Source organism: Aphelocoma coerulescens, chromosome 26 (assembly GCF_041296385.1).
Source record: "Aphelocoma coerulescens isolate FSJ_1873_10779 chromosome 26, UR_Acoe_1.0, whole genome shotgun sequence".
NCBI lineage: Eukaryota > Metazoa > Chordata > Aves > Passeriformes > Corvidae > Aphelocoma > Aphelocoma coerulescens.
This window is the reverse complement of record NC_091039.1, coordinates 7,415,396-7,429,741: the sequence shown is the minus strand read 5'-3', so window position 1 is coordinate 7,429,741 and position 14,346 is coordinate 7,415,396. Positions and strand designations below refer to the sequence as shown.

At 52.7% G+C, this 14,346-nt stretch overlaps 1 protein-coding gene across 2 annotated transcripts; it reads left to right on the top strand.

Annotated features, from left to right (window-relative positions):
* Positions 1-1,945: 1,945 nt before the first annotated feature.
* INKA2 (inka box actin regulator 2) lies at positions 1,946-13,966 on the top strand. Of its 2 annotated transcripts, XM_068996011.1 has the most exons (3): positions 1,946-2,080; positions 11,378-11,482; positions 11,618-13,966. In XM_068996011.1, the coding sequence occupies exons 2-3, from the start codon at positions 11,468-11,470 to the stop codon at positions 12,578-12,580; spliced, it is 978 nt and encodes a 325-aa protein (XP_068852112.1). In that variant the 5' UTR covers positions 1,946-2,080; positions 11,378-11,467; the 3' UTR covers positions 12,581-13,966. The 2 variants fall into 2 exon arrangements, with proteins under 2 accessions (XP_068852112.1, XP_068852111.1); XM_068996010.1 differs by lacking the exon at positions 11,378-11,482 and having other exon boundaries at positions 2,015-2,080.
* The last annotated feature ends 380 nt before the right edge of the window (positions 13,967-14,346 follow it).

Sequence of the window (14,346 nt, the reverse complement as noted above, 5' to 3'; positions counted from 1 at the left end):
TGCTGAAGGTAAAACATTGTGTAAGCTCAGTTTGAGCCTTCCAATAACCACGGCTATCATTGGTATCTCTGCTCTACTGCAGTAGTCAAAGGATGTGAAAGCATCAGTTAAATTTGGGAGTGATGCAGTGAACAGAGACCTGGGTGCTGAGCTGGCCCTTCTTGCCCATGTCTGGGACCCTGGAGAGGCCTGGGCAGCCTCAGTAACTGCCCGAGCCAGGCGTTCCGGCCCCTGTGCTCCACTGGAGCCATCCCAGCTGATTTTTCACTCCTGCCTGGCTCTTCAACCTGCCATATGCTTGGATAGGCTGTGGACATCCACACCGGACCCCGGCCCATGGGGAACAGCCAGCTGGCCAACAAATCCTGCCAGATTTCAGGAAAAAATCATAGCTGGGTTAGCTGGCTTAGACTGTACGAAAGACTCGAGACTGGCAAGTACCCACTCACATGATGGCACATCACATCCCTGTTGGAAGTGATTCACTTTTTGATAAGGTCATTTCTTTAATAAATTAATTTATTATCCCTGCATTCTACAGAGTCCTGAAGAGAGATGCTGTTCCCATGCTTAACAGATGGGAAATGGGAACCCTGAAATGAGCGGAGACAGGAAATTTTGATCCATAATAAAAGAGACAGTGGAAGGATCAATAAGCATTAACTCTGGAGTGTTTCCCTAACACATGTGAAAGGGCAGATCGCAAATTCCCCATTTAAATTGGATTTTGACACAAAGGTCAGCTTTCAAAATCACAGAAACTGATTTCTATAAACAAACAAGCAAACAAACCAAATCCTATTACCATCTATAAAAAATGTTTTCCTCCAAAATATAAAGACCCGGAGAGGCAAACATTTTAGCCAGTCTTTGTCAAATCTATGGTAAAAAACCAAGTAATTACATTTTTAATCCCAAATTTTAGAACACAAAGTAGTATTTCTTCTCCTATCAAGTTCTTTAGTATTGCGGAGCGACTCAGACAAACCTTGTTAAATTATCACAGGGGGCTCAGCATTTATCATCTAAACAACACATTTTGCAAATAAGATGAGAGTAATATTTATTTGTGAGAAATACTCAAAACTTCAAACCCTCTCAAATTCAGAGCAGTTCTAGAGTCTGATGATCCAAAAGTGTTTGTATTTTTTTTTTCCTGGCTCGCCTGTCCATCTGTTTGGTGTCCTGTGGTGACAAGCAATATTAGAGGTTGTTGATCCGAGATAAAAGAATCCTGGTCTTAGAGGGGCTCATCCGTAGCTCCCACATCCCCCATACCCCGGAGTTTTCCAGGTGCTCTGTGTGCGCAGGCTCCCACGGGCTGAAACAGCGCCGGTGGAACAGCGATGGAAAACTGTTCTGGAAATAAACCCCGCTAAAGGACTTTCAGCACCTGTCTCTCGCGGCTCTCTAACATGTGCTGTCCCTGACAAAGGGCGCTCGGACTCCGGCACGGGCCAGGCTCAGTGCCTGTGCTGTGTCCCCGTGCCAGGGGACCGGCCACATCCCCCGTGGTGGCCAGGCACGGCACGAGCCCCGGCCGCAACCCAGCCCGCCGTCAGGACAAAACGGGGACACCGCAACTGGGTGGCTTTGCAATTTCTCGTGATTAAGGCCATGTAGGTTAATCCGTGCTTTTGGTGGGGTGGTCCGCGCCTGCGGAGCAACGTGCAGAATCCAGACCACAACAAACTAAAGCACCCAACTTCGCCGGGAGCAGGGCCCGCTCCGCGCCCGGCACGGGCGGAGCGCTGGGCTGGCTCTGCAGGAGCGCCTGCCGCTTCCAGCAGGGCTGCGGGCGCCGGAGCCGGGCGGGGGGATGCGGCTGCCCCCGCCCCGCCGCCCGCACACGCGGCCCCGCCGCCGCCGCGCTGCCCGGCCGCGCCCGCTGCGCGCTCTGCCCCGCGCTCTGCCCCGCGCCCTGCCCCGCCGGCAGCCGCCGCCCCCCGGAGCCGCCCCCGGGACACCGGACAGCCCCCCGGACAGCCCCCCGGACAGCCCCCCTGCCCTCCCGTCCCGCGGCGGGGCCGCGCCGAGCCGGGCCATGGAGCAGCACCTGCGGCGCCTGCGGCAGGAGCTGGTAAGGGCCGGGGGTCGGGGCAGCGCCCGGGCCGGCCCCGCGGGGCTGCGCGGCGGGGTCGCCTTGTGGGCACGGAGGGGAGGGCAGGGCCCGGCCGGGGCGCGGGGGTCCCGCCGCTCCCATCCCCGTGAGCGGGGGCAGGTCCCGATTATGGGTCGGGGGTCCCGCCGCTCCCATCCCCGTGAGCGGGGGCAGGTCCCGATTATGGGTCGGGGGTCCCGCCGCTCCCATCCCCGTGAGCGGGGGCAGGTCCCGATTATGGGTCGGGGGTCCCGCCGCTCCCATCCCCGTGAGCGGGGGCAGGTCCCGATTATGGGTCGGGGGTCCCGCCGCTCCCATCCCCGTGAGCGGGGGCAGGTCCCGGTCAGCGGTGGCCGCTCGGGGTCCGTCCGTCTATCGGAGAGAAACCGCGGCGGGGGCGTGCGGGGGCTTTAGGGACAAGCTGCCAGCACAGGTCAGAAATCAGAGAAGCAGCCACAGAGATGGATAGGAACAACTTTCTGGGAATCAAAAGGCTGTTAAGGGAGCGCGTTGGCACCTCCGATACGCTGTGAAAATACTTCTTTAATAGGAAAGCCTTTGTCAGAAACGAGCGGTGTTTTCGCCCTCCTGCCGCTCCTGCTCTGGGGTAACCTCACTCCCGGAGCTTGCTGGGGCTTGTCCACCAGCCCGAAGGTATTGCTGGTGCTCTGGGGCTGGCTGGGGTGGGTTGGGAGGAGGAACTGATACTTCCCAAAATAGGGTTCCAGCGGGTCTGGCTCGGAGTCTGCGTTATCCTGATAAATAGATAATGAGAACAAAAGGGGAAGACAAGGCAGAGCAAGAACGGGTGGGTGAAGTTTCTGAATGCAAGAAGCTCCCGGTTTGGACTGGAAAGGATGTTGATTTCAGCTGGGTTTTGTGCTCCCCGGAGTTCTGTACAGTGTCTGCATTGCAGGAAGCATTCCGTGTGGAACAACCCTGGTGAGTCCCTGCGGAGCAGGCAAAGTTCCAGCTGCGCCCAGGGCAGGACCAGGGCTGGAGAGCCCTGTGCTCCTCCAGATCCCAGTGTCTTGTGAAACACGGGCTGGGGCAGTGGCCTTTTACTCCCAATAAATGTGGCAGCAGTGACATTTAACCTGCTGGCGTTCCCAGTGTTTCCCCAGCAAACATAGGAGCTGAATGACAAACTAAAACAAAGGAAAATGGGAGTCACTGGTGTGCTGTACACCGGGTGTGATGAATGAAATGCAAACTGCAAACCAGGACATGTACAGAATAATCGGAGAGTTCTTGAAAATCTGAGTGAGTTGGAAGGTGAGATGGGAGAAGGAGTAACTTCCAGAAGAACATCCTAAGAATAAGGTTCCTAAATCAGTGTTTTGTCTTCTAACCAAATCGGTTTTGTTATCTGAGCAATATTTTTGTAGAGGAGCCTAAACACTGCACCTCTGAGTCTAAAACATGCCTGTTTTGTAGTGCAAAAAATAACTTCTGAAGAGTCAATATATTCAACAGAAAGGCAGATCCCTCACACAATGTGAAAGCCAGAAAAAAAAATACTTTAAATGAGAAAATTCTGGCTTTGTTCAGCCTTTGCTATAATGAAGGAATAGATTTTCATTGTAAAAATGCAACAGTTTTTATTATATTAATAAACCATGAGTTAGCCTGGCATAAATCTGTGTATATGCTTGGCTTAAAAAACTGGGAAGGGGCAGTTCTCATCTTCAGCTGGACGAGTTGTGACTTGACTGAGAGCAGCCTGGATCTCCATACATTTGGTTTTCACCAGTCACATTTGTTCCCCCTCCCACCGCCCAGTTTTTGTTACTCAAACTTTAAAACTTCCTTTCGCTCGAGTTCCCCGGGGATCCGAGCGCAGTCGTGAGCGCGGCTGTGCGGGACATCCACGGGGTGCAGCTGGAGAGAGCCTTGGGGTCACCTCCTTCAGCCTCCCTGCAGCCCGAGTGAGCTGCAGGCTGGAGTGAAAGTAGGAGCTGTAGCAGTTAAAGCATCCATCAGTGATATCCTGAGCAATAACAGCTTTTAGAAATCAATTCTGTCCTGATAGCCCGGAATTAAAATAGATTAATGTTTCTCTAAGGAGCAGCTCGAGGGACAGCTGGGCCCGCCCGCAGCGCGGGCAGCGGGAGCTGCGCTCCGGGGCTGCTGCTCTGCCTCGCCTTTGGATGCGCCAGAGCCGCGGGCACCGGGCAGGAGGGGTGCGAATGGCTTTGGCCGCGGGGAGCCAGTGAGTGGGGCAAAGGGGAGTCCGGCCCCGGGGCATCCCCGCGGATTTAGGAACACCCTGGGCTGTGTCCAGGGAGCAGCTCTGTTGTGCAGGGAGGTTCTGCAAAACTTCCTTCTGTGAGGAGCTGGGCTTGCTGGGGCTGCCCAGTGCCACATGGCAAGGTTAGAGACTGTCCTGTTTGCACAAGTTTAGTTTGTCTCAGTGCAAACAGCCTCTGTTTTGGTAGACCAGACTCTTGGCCAGTTTTGAGGAGGGGATTTTCTCAAAAAATAGTGGATGTTGGCACAGCTCCCAGTTCCCAGGGAAAGGTTATCTTCCTGTGCAATTCAATCCCGCACCAGTGAGATAGAAGGATTCCAGTTCTGGTTTTTCTTTCCCTTGCTTTGTTTATTAAAAACATCTTTAAATGCTGATGTGCTTGGCTGGGGTGCTGGTGATCCCCCACATGTCACCTGTGCCCTGAGATCACAGAGGGCTGTGCCAGACAAGTCACCGAGGAGCAAGGTCCAGGCATGCTTACCCTGCTCTTCCCATTTCCTCTGGGAAAGCTCTGCCGCGGCTCCCCAGGATGAATCTGACCCCTTTCAGTCAGTGCGAGAGAGCTCTCCTGTTCCAGTCGCATGTTTTCCATTGTAAGCTGATAGTTTCTGGCATGTGTGGTGTCCCTTTGATTGGAATCCATTCAGAAGCTTCCACATGCAAATGCTTCGCAGCCGGGAGAGCCTCAGCTGACACAGCCATTCATCCCGGCCGGGTGGGATCAGGGGCAGCTCTGCTGGAGCGGGGATCCTCATCCCGGGCTGACAGCGGAGCCAGCGCCGACAAGCTGTGCCAGCTCTTTGCACCTCATCCCCGGGTGCAGGAAGTACTTAAGACCTTGTTCTCCTCCGGGGAGCCCCTGGAGATTTATGGACACAGCATGCCTTGTGGGAATGTGCAGCGCTGGTTTGTAGGTCTGGTGATGGAATAAGCTGTGCTTCTGCACTCCTGTCATCTGTCCTTGCAGTGGCAGTTGTGAAATGTGCCCCAGAGCTTGGGAATCTGCCACTCACGCAGTTAATCTCGATACTCAAAGCCCTTTTCACTGTATCGGCTGCATTCAGAATCTGCAGGCATCGTCCCGAGGCACAGCAGAGTTGTGCCTGCTCCCCGAGTCACAGAGCGTTATCTCAGCTGAAAGATCAGATTTAACAAGAATTGTCTTGCTGGGGCATTAGCAGAGAGGAGTTTCATTTCCGTGCCTCCCTGCACTCTCAGACACCAGCACAGTTTGCACTGACACGTACCAGCCTCACACGTGTGCTGTGGGATGGGGGCCTGGAGCTTGTCTGCAGTTAGAATAAATCATTATTTTCTGCTGGGGACTGGGGAGTCCATGGGGCAGATTTCTCTGGCACATTGGGTTTGTATGGCTGTAACAGGAGGGGGCACAGCCACGGTAGCTGTGGTTGGAACTTTACTTTGCGTGTTTTGGTCTCTCAGATGAATCCAGGCTGTATCTGGGGTTTCTGTTGCTTTCTTCTAGGAGGAAAAGTATTTAAGTGCTGTTTAAAAGAAACCTCACCACTCTGACTTGAACTTTTAATGTTCTCCCTGCACATTTGTCATAAAAGCATTGAATTACTGAGTTTGATAGAGTCTGACTCTCTTCTTACATTAATTTATGTCCTGGTAGACAATGTTTCTTGCTATGAATATCCTGCAGGAATAGAACATTCGGTCCGAGTGAAAAATACAGCCAATTATTTTTACTCTTTGTCTCACACCGGCTCCTATTCCGGTAACTGTGTCACGCTCCAAGACGATCTGCTGTGTTTTCATTCCTGCTCTCTCGGGAGGGGCAGCTCGGGTGGTTTGCAGTCTGAGCAGCACAAGACAGCCCTGAGGGTCCAGTGTCGCTGCTCCCAGCTCCAGCAGGTGGGAACAGGCAGCTCCATGTGTGTTTCCACTGGTGAAGGGGTCCCTTTTTGGGTGACTTTGCCCCTGGCTGCTGGAGCAGTGCCAGGAGGTCGGGTGCTTGTCACAGGATCTCATTCCTTGGTGCTCCTGAGGGGAAGGTGCAAAGGAGTGACTTGACAGCAGATGTCCTGTCACGTATAACTGGGGAGAAAAAACAGTCACACGCTTCGTCCTCTTGGTTATTTCCAGAGCAGTCTCCTAGAGATGAGGATGGATTTTTTCAGACTCCCAGCTTCATGTATTCAGGAATTTTAAAGAGCAGATTCCCAGAGAAGCAGGTCTGGGCTGAAAACTGACATTTTAACCATCATCTGCAGTGGCCGGTCTGTCCATCGAGGCCTGTGGTCTCTCTTAGCCTTGGGTTGTGAGTAAAAGTCTGAAGATTGAAGTTATTTTTGGTCCATTTTTATCCTGGTTGAGGAGAATTGATTTTTCTGATTTGCTTTTAAACATAGGGAGTGTGATTGGGAAGCACAGAACAATATTCTTGCAGTGGGAAGGAAGGTGGATAATGGAGTGATGTGAACCACGTCTTTCATGGTTAACATCTGTTCAGGATCTATTTAAACTGTTGTGAGGGGGAGTCTCTGGTTCAGTGTCAGCATCCTTCCTCTTTCAGAAAACTGTGAGCTCACAGTTAACATCCTCATGAACACCTAAAATACCCTGGGAAGACAAGAGGTAAAAGAGAGACTTGGAATTATTGTGATAAAATGCAAGGACTGAAAGACAACTGCAGGCCCTTGGCATCCTCCAGGGGAAGAAAAAGAAAGGTGGAATGTGGAGCTGGAGAGCAGCTCTGTGTGAGCTGTGCAGCGAGGGCTGTGCAGCCACAACTGCAGCCTTGTTGGAGATTAATCCAGTTAGTGACCCAAAGGGAAACACAGAAACAATATGATCAGCTCAGCAGTTCTAAAATAATTTCAGTCTCTATTATGTCATCTGCTTTAAATACCAATTGTTTGTTGCTGGGTCTGTTGCCCATCAGAACTATTATTAAGAACTATTTGCCATTTGTTCTTTCCTGTCCTCTTAGCAATAACTTCCTCTCTTTGCGTTTCTTTTATCTAAGAGCTGGACATCTGTCTTCCTCCTGGTTGTGACAAACACTCTCAGGGCTCTTCTTCCCAGCTCTGTGCTCAGCTGAAAGCCGGAGGTGTTGCTGGGCTTTTCCTTTCCATCAGCATCACAAAGCTGCTGTGGCCCTGGGCAGGCAGATGTGTGGATGGGCTGGAATGCAGACAGCTGTGGCTCCAGGAGATTGATTGGAACTGGATTCTGAGAGCTCGGTGAAGGGAGATGTTAATAGAAAAACACCAGTTCCAGAGTGGCTGGTAAAAGTTACTTATTTACCTGGGAAATGGGAAGTGACAAGGAAAATCTCCCTTCCTTGTACACTTCAGATATTTGAGGCTGAATTTGATGAAATGCCAGTAACTGCTGGAGGAGGTTCCTTGGGACGGGCTCCTCTCCTGCAGCGTTAGTCATTGGTGGAAGATCATTGATTGCCAACTGTGTAAAGCAGTTGTTGGGTTATCCTTTGGGGAGTGAGGAGATGGTGGAAGAGGTGGCTCCAGAGCGTTTGGTGCCTTTACTGCTCAGGATGGGACACTGCCAGTGCAAAAACCCCTCTGTATCTGGCAGGTTTTTGTTTGGTTCCCCCCCTCCACGTTGAATATCCCCTGATGATCATTTGAAAGTGGAATTTTGCACTTCAGTTTTCAGTGCTTGGGGTGTCTGTAGTTTCAATGAGCTTTGCTTTGGAGGAGCATTGAGGCTGAGCTGGCTGGGTCACACCTCCACAGGACTGAGCCAGGTAATACCTCAGTGCTGGAGAAAGGAACCTCTCCCATGACACACCAGTCCCGGGCACCGAAGGGGAGCACTCAGCCCTGTGAGCACTTGTCTTGCTTTAAAAGGCATGAATTGGCTTGTGCAGAATTAGACGTAAAAGTTTTCATGCCAATTTTTAGGGATTGCAAGAGTTTCAGGAATAATGAGATCCAATTTGAGGCATCTGATTTTTAACTGGTTTATAGAGATAGATTTGGGTATCTGCAAGTTGTCATGGTTCTAACAGGGCTTTTTTTGGAAGCAGAGAAGCCAACCAACCACTTATATTGAAGGGCAGAGTGTCTCAGATTAGACACCCGGGGCCCTGGAAATGCTGATGTATTTGTGCACCTTGAGCAGGGAGCAGCAGGAGCCAGAGGGGAGGGCAGGCTCTGTGCAGACCCGAGTCTGGCAGTGCTGCTGCCCCTGTGCTCTGCTCTGCAGCCCCACTGCTCCCACAACAGGTTTGGGGTTTGCAGCTCACAGAGAGGCACAAGCCAGAGCCTCTCCTGATGCCCAGCTTACATAACAGCACTTGCATAACCCCCAGTGTGGTCAGGGTCTCTCTCCACACCACATTAAGGCTCTCTGGGGTTCTGTGTCACATTCACGCTCTGCTTGGAATTGACTTCATCACAAATTCAAGTTCCTTCTACATGAAGTGTGTGACAAGAGCCAGTGAGGCTACAAGGGCTGTCCCTTCAGCCTGGAGTTCCCACTGCCTGCAGTAAAGCATCCGTTTGATTTCTAGCCCAGTCTGCTGAATTATTTGCAGAATCCCTTTTTCTTCTCGCAGACCAGGTAGTTCAGTCCTGACCCTCTGCCAGGGAGGTGATCTCTCTTCTCTAGGACATTGTTCCTTTTCTGGAGAGTCTCAGAGAAGCCAGTCTGAACTTGGGAGAACTGAGGTCTTGGCAAGGAGGAGAGGCTGGCAATTAGACACTGGGGAGGGTTTTTTCCCTCCAGAATTTTCTTTCCAAGGTGAGTACTCTTAATTGCAGGTGGGTGGAATCCAAGCCCCGCAGGCTGTTTGGTCACCAGGCAGTGACTTCACTTTGGGCTGGGCTTCCCCCTGCTCTCCAGCTCTGTAAAAGACTGAGCAGACACCATGACGAGCAAAAGATAAAGCAGAGGGGGCTGGTTTGCTTCATTTTTTAACTTGCACAACCCGAAACTACAGCAGCATTTGCCAGCAGAGTTAAAAGGCTCAGGATGCTGAAAACTCTGTCGGTGCTGGTGGGATTCACCTTTGCAGAGGGACACTGAGACTGGAGGGTGGGATTCACCCCTCCTGAGGCAGGCCACTGGAGCAGGACAGAGGAGTCACAGCCCAGAGCCTCCTCTCCTCCCCCTGTGCTGCGAGGGAGGCTGAGCCCAGGCATCCACATCTCAGTCATTCACAGGAGAGGGTTTCCACAGAGGAAAACATCCCTGCTTCTTTTCCAGTGGCTCAGGCTCCCCAGTCTGGTGCTGGCACCGGGTTCCTTCCTTTGTTCAGAAGGAAAAGTGCTGGGTTTGGAACCGTCGGGGCTCAGGTCTGTTCCTGCCGGGGGCAGCTGGATCTGGCTGTGAGGAGCGAGCCCAGCGCTGCCCAGCGAGGAAGGGTCAGTGCTCCCGAGATGTGCCTGGCTGAGCCCGGCAGGGATGCCCCGTCCCAGGGCAGGTAATGGAGGTCGTGGAGGGAACGGAGCTGCCCAGCAGATGCCGAGGGCTCCAGGAGCCCGGTCCCGGGGCAGGAGCCTGTCACTCCCCACGGCGCGATTACTGCGCCAGGGGATTTGGTGGGAAGTGGCCAATGAGGGGCCACTGGCTCCAAATCCAGCTTTTTCCAAAGCCCCAGATCAAACAGACTGCCATTAATAAGGCAAGAAAGGTTAGGACGAGCAGCATTACAGCAGATCTGGAGAGGTAAGGTGATAGTTCTGTCTGAGGCTGGCAGAGCATCTGGCCCCAGCTTGGTGTGGGAACCAGGAGTTCGGTGGGGCTGGAATTGGGACATTGTTTGCATGTCTGCAGCAGGAGTTTATTTGCTGATGTTAAAAAATGCCATCACTGGAGGCTCTGGGTGGTGGAATCAGGAAGCTGAGCACAGATTTTCTGTATCTTTGTAGCTGTGTGCTCATTCCAGATGATAAACAACTTTCTTGAGAGAAAAGCCCTGAAAAATGACCGTAACCTGCTGGTGAGTTTAGTTTTAGGTTCTGGGGTTTGAAGTGGGGATTTGTGGTCAGAAACTGTTGAGCAGTTTCCGCTTACAGAACTGGATTGTTACAATTTTCTGATGGCTGCTCTTTCTCACTGCTCAGCCCCACGTACAGAGATGGAAATAGAGCAAGTAATTGAACTAGCTTGGTTAAAATGAAGGAGAGGTAGAAAATAAACCTTGGTAATGTAAAGCTGAACATAAGAAAAAAAGAAAAAGCTGGCCTTTTTCACCCTAATCTTGAGATCTGTTGCTGTACAAAAAATGGTGGTGAGCCTTTTAACCTGTTTGTGACGGCGTAGGCTGAAGCTTCCTTTGACAGGGGTAATCTCTTCTGCAAACCACCTCACAGCAGTGGGACATGCCTCACCTCCAGCCCTGCCAGCCCCTGCTGTTCCTCCCCTCTCCTGCCCCTTCTGCACTCCCCCTCCCTGCTAAAAAAGAGTAAGTGGCAGCTGTTGGAAAGTGGAGCCCGTTTGCTTTATGGTGCTGCTTTGGGAATATGATCAGATCCTGCATGAGAGAGAGAAAGCAACAGAGCAAAAGAGAAGGGGGGGAGTTGGGAGGCTCTGGAGAATAAGTTGCTTATTTTAAGTCTGGTATAGAAAGTTGAATCTTTGTAGTGAGGTTCAGGGATGAAGCAGAGCTGCTACTAAAGGTCGTAGCCTGGGAATCGAAGAATTCCCGGTTGAATGTCAGTAATCCTAGAGTTTGTTGGTTGTTCTGTACAAAATTTCCAATGCATTGAAATGTCTTTGATTGTCCTCTAGCGAGAGGTGCCTGCGCTGAGGGCCTTGAGAGCTGAAGATGTGTTATGGAGTAACAACAATTCTTCTTGGGGTTTATTTTTAATCTACTTCAGCATTTCAGGTAAGGAAGCAAGGCTCTCCCTGGAAGGCACCTCTGTTCAGTGTTCTGGCTCCTGATTTCAGCTGGTGACAGGGCACAAAAGACACAAAGGCACAGGAATATTCTAAAACTGGCAGCAGCCAAAACCATTCATAATTCTACACCTTGGGCTTCTGCCAACCACTTAAAGGAAACTCAAACTCTTTATTTTTGTTGTCAGGTCAAACAATCCACTTCTGTCAGCTCCTCTTATATCCTAGAGGGACACTCCTAGAAAAATCTAAGGAAAATCTGAGTGCCGTTCGCTGAAATGGATGTGGTGCAGGTGGGACGCATGGCAGATGCAGTCAGGAGGGAGGGGGATGTCTCAGGAAGCTGCTCAGCCCTGCTCTGCTGCCCTGTGCTCGCTGTCCTGCTCCATGCTGGGGACACTGACCCGCCTGTGCTCTTCCCTCCGCAGCTCTCCATGAAGGAGGTGGGCGACGGGCTGCACGAGCAGATGAACTGCATGATGGGCGCCCTGCAGGAGCTGAAGCTGCTCCAGGTGCAGACAGCCCTGGAGCACTTGGACATCTCGGGGCGCCGGAGTCCCGCGGAGCAGCGCCGGTGCTGCCGGAGCAGCGGGGCCGGGCAGGACACGCAGCTGGGGCAGGCACAGGGACATTGCCCCCCGGCCCTGGCGTGTCCTGTGCCACGGCCAGCGGGTTTGTCCCGTCCCACTGCATTCCCAGAGAGTGACCACCCTCGAGACACCCCCTCCTCTTCCCAGAGCCTCTGTGGGGAGGACCTTTATCCCCCAAAAGGACCTTCCTCTGTGTCCAGCAGAGTGGAGCACGTCCGGCCCCAGACATTCGAGTCCAGCAGCCAGGGCACAGCTGGGGGGTGGGTGCTGTGCCAGGAGTGCCCGGGGTGTGATGATGGCCACGACTGGACATCGTCCCTGATGTCCCAGAGCAGGAACCGGCAGCCGCTGGTCCTGGGGGACAACATCTTTGCAGACTTGGTGGGGAACTGGCTGGACCTGCCTGAGCTGGATAAGAAGGGGGAGAAGAGCGAGGCGTCCCTGTCCATGAGCAGATCCCAGGAGCTCTGCAGGAAGTTCTCCCTCACAGCCAACATCTTCAAGAAGTTCCTGAGGAGCGTCCGGCCGGACCGAGACAGGCTGCTCAAGGAGAAACCTTGCTGGCTTCCTCCTGAGGACAAACGGCCCGAGATTTCCAAGAGGTCCAAAAAGATCAACAAACTCAAGGGGACATTTTACTTCCCCCTTCACGGGAACCTGCAGAACCATCACAGCAAAGCAGAGAGGTGCCCCAGGGCAGAAAGCTGTAGTGAGCACCCCAAAATCGGCACCAAGAAAGTCCACGATTCCAGAGACTACAGCCAGGCGGGGTTTGACATCAACACGGCCGTGTGGGTCTGAGCCTGTCCTCTGCTCTGCCCAGCGTTTCCACACCCACCAGCAGCTGGAGGCCACACTCACCTTTTTGGGAGACTCCGGATCTCTCTACAAGGACAGGAGAGGAGTCCTGCAGAACACGCTGCGGGCTTCACTCTCCTGCACATGGAATTTTCTGGAGAACTACGGCTTCAGGGACTGCCTGAGCAGCAGCTGGCACAGCCCCACATGGGGAGACCTTTGGGGACCGATATTTGCAAAAATAATCCAAATCTTTAGCAGCTCTAGGGTGAGTGGTGCCACAGGCGAGCAGCTCCTGGTGCAAGGCCCATTCCATCATCTCCAGTTCAATGGCTGCAGCACAAAACCCACGCTGTGCATGTGTGTGTATGAGTGTGCAGATATATATAGAGAGAGAGTTGTTTTAAAAAAAGCTATTCCTGCTTGTGTGCACTTGAAACTGGGTTATACACCAGGCATCCCGAGCCTTGTACCTGAAGCACTTGTTATTTAAGTGGAAAGAAATAAGTTTGAATTTATAAGACTTGAACAATCGCTGAGTGGGGCGAAAACCCCCAACTTTGGGGGGGTCTCCCCTTAAACTGCATCCCTGGTGCCCTCCCAGCAGCTCTCCCTCCCCTGCCAGTTAAACCAGTGGGGCACAAGGCTCCTTGCAGGGGGTTTGTGACGTGGGGGTCTCGGTGGGTTTGCCCCTCTCGCCTCCCCTTGTCCCTACAGATCGCTCCAGATAAATCATTGCAGAAGTTTATGGTTGGGTTTTCACCCAGATGCAAAGTTCCATCCCCTGTTTATTGTTGTGTTCCCTGTTGCTGTTGTGTACAAACCTCGTCTTGACAGAACCAAGTTCTTCAGTGTCCGACTCTCCAAGAGTTTCCAATAAAGTGGAATCGGTCTCATCTCTGCTGTGGGACACCCTCGGTCTCTTCTCTCACTCCGGGGTTTTCCCTGGCTGTCCCAGCTGGGACCGGGGCGTTTGGGGAGCAGCCAGGAGAGTTTCCATTCAAGGAGAGGTTGTAAATCACGGCAGAGCTCCCTGCCAGGGTGCCAGCACTGCTCCAGAGGCACATCCCCTGCAGCCCCTGCACAGCCCCGAGAGCCTGCAGGACTTCTGCAGCTTCCACACCCATCCTGCCTGCCCCAGCACCGGGAGAGGCAGAGGGACAAAGGTTTGGGACAGAAACTGCTGCCAAGGAAGAGCCTCAGAGCCACACGGTCCCTGGTTTGGGGAGGGGAACAGGGCCAGGGGTCCTACCACAGCTGCAGGGAGCACAGAGCTGGTGAGGGCACTGCAGCCCCGTTCCCATCAGCCAGGAGCCCCAGCAGATGCTCCATGTGTGCAGCAGGGTTGTGTTCCAAAAACCTGTTCCACTCACTCTGAGTTTAGGAAGGGTTTATGTGCAAGCAGGGGGATTATTTGTTTTAAAGACACAACTCTATTCCTGTTGTAAGGCAGAGAGGGCAGTGGGGCAGAGGCACGGAGGGAGAATTCTTCTTCTTTGCAAATTAAATATAGGCACAAGGCAGGCCCTGTTTGTGCCCATACAAGGAGAGGAGCAGGGCAGCACCCGAGCGCTGTGCTCAGCACTTCTGCAGGAACCTGAGCAGGCTTTTGTCTTTCCTCCTCGTGGGCTTTAGGGCTGGTTGTTCCCCCTTCCTAATTTCTCTGAATGCTGAAAAGCTGCTTGTAAAGCGTTTTGTTTTCCTCCTCTTTTATCTGTAGTTCATCCTGTTTGTTACCTCCCTGCTCCTTTCCAGAGGGTCAGCAAAGG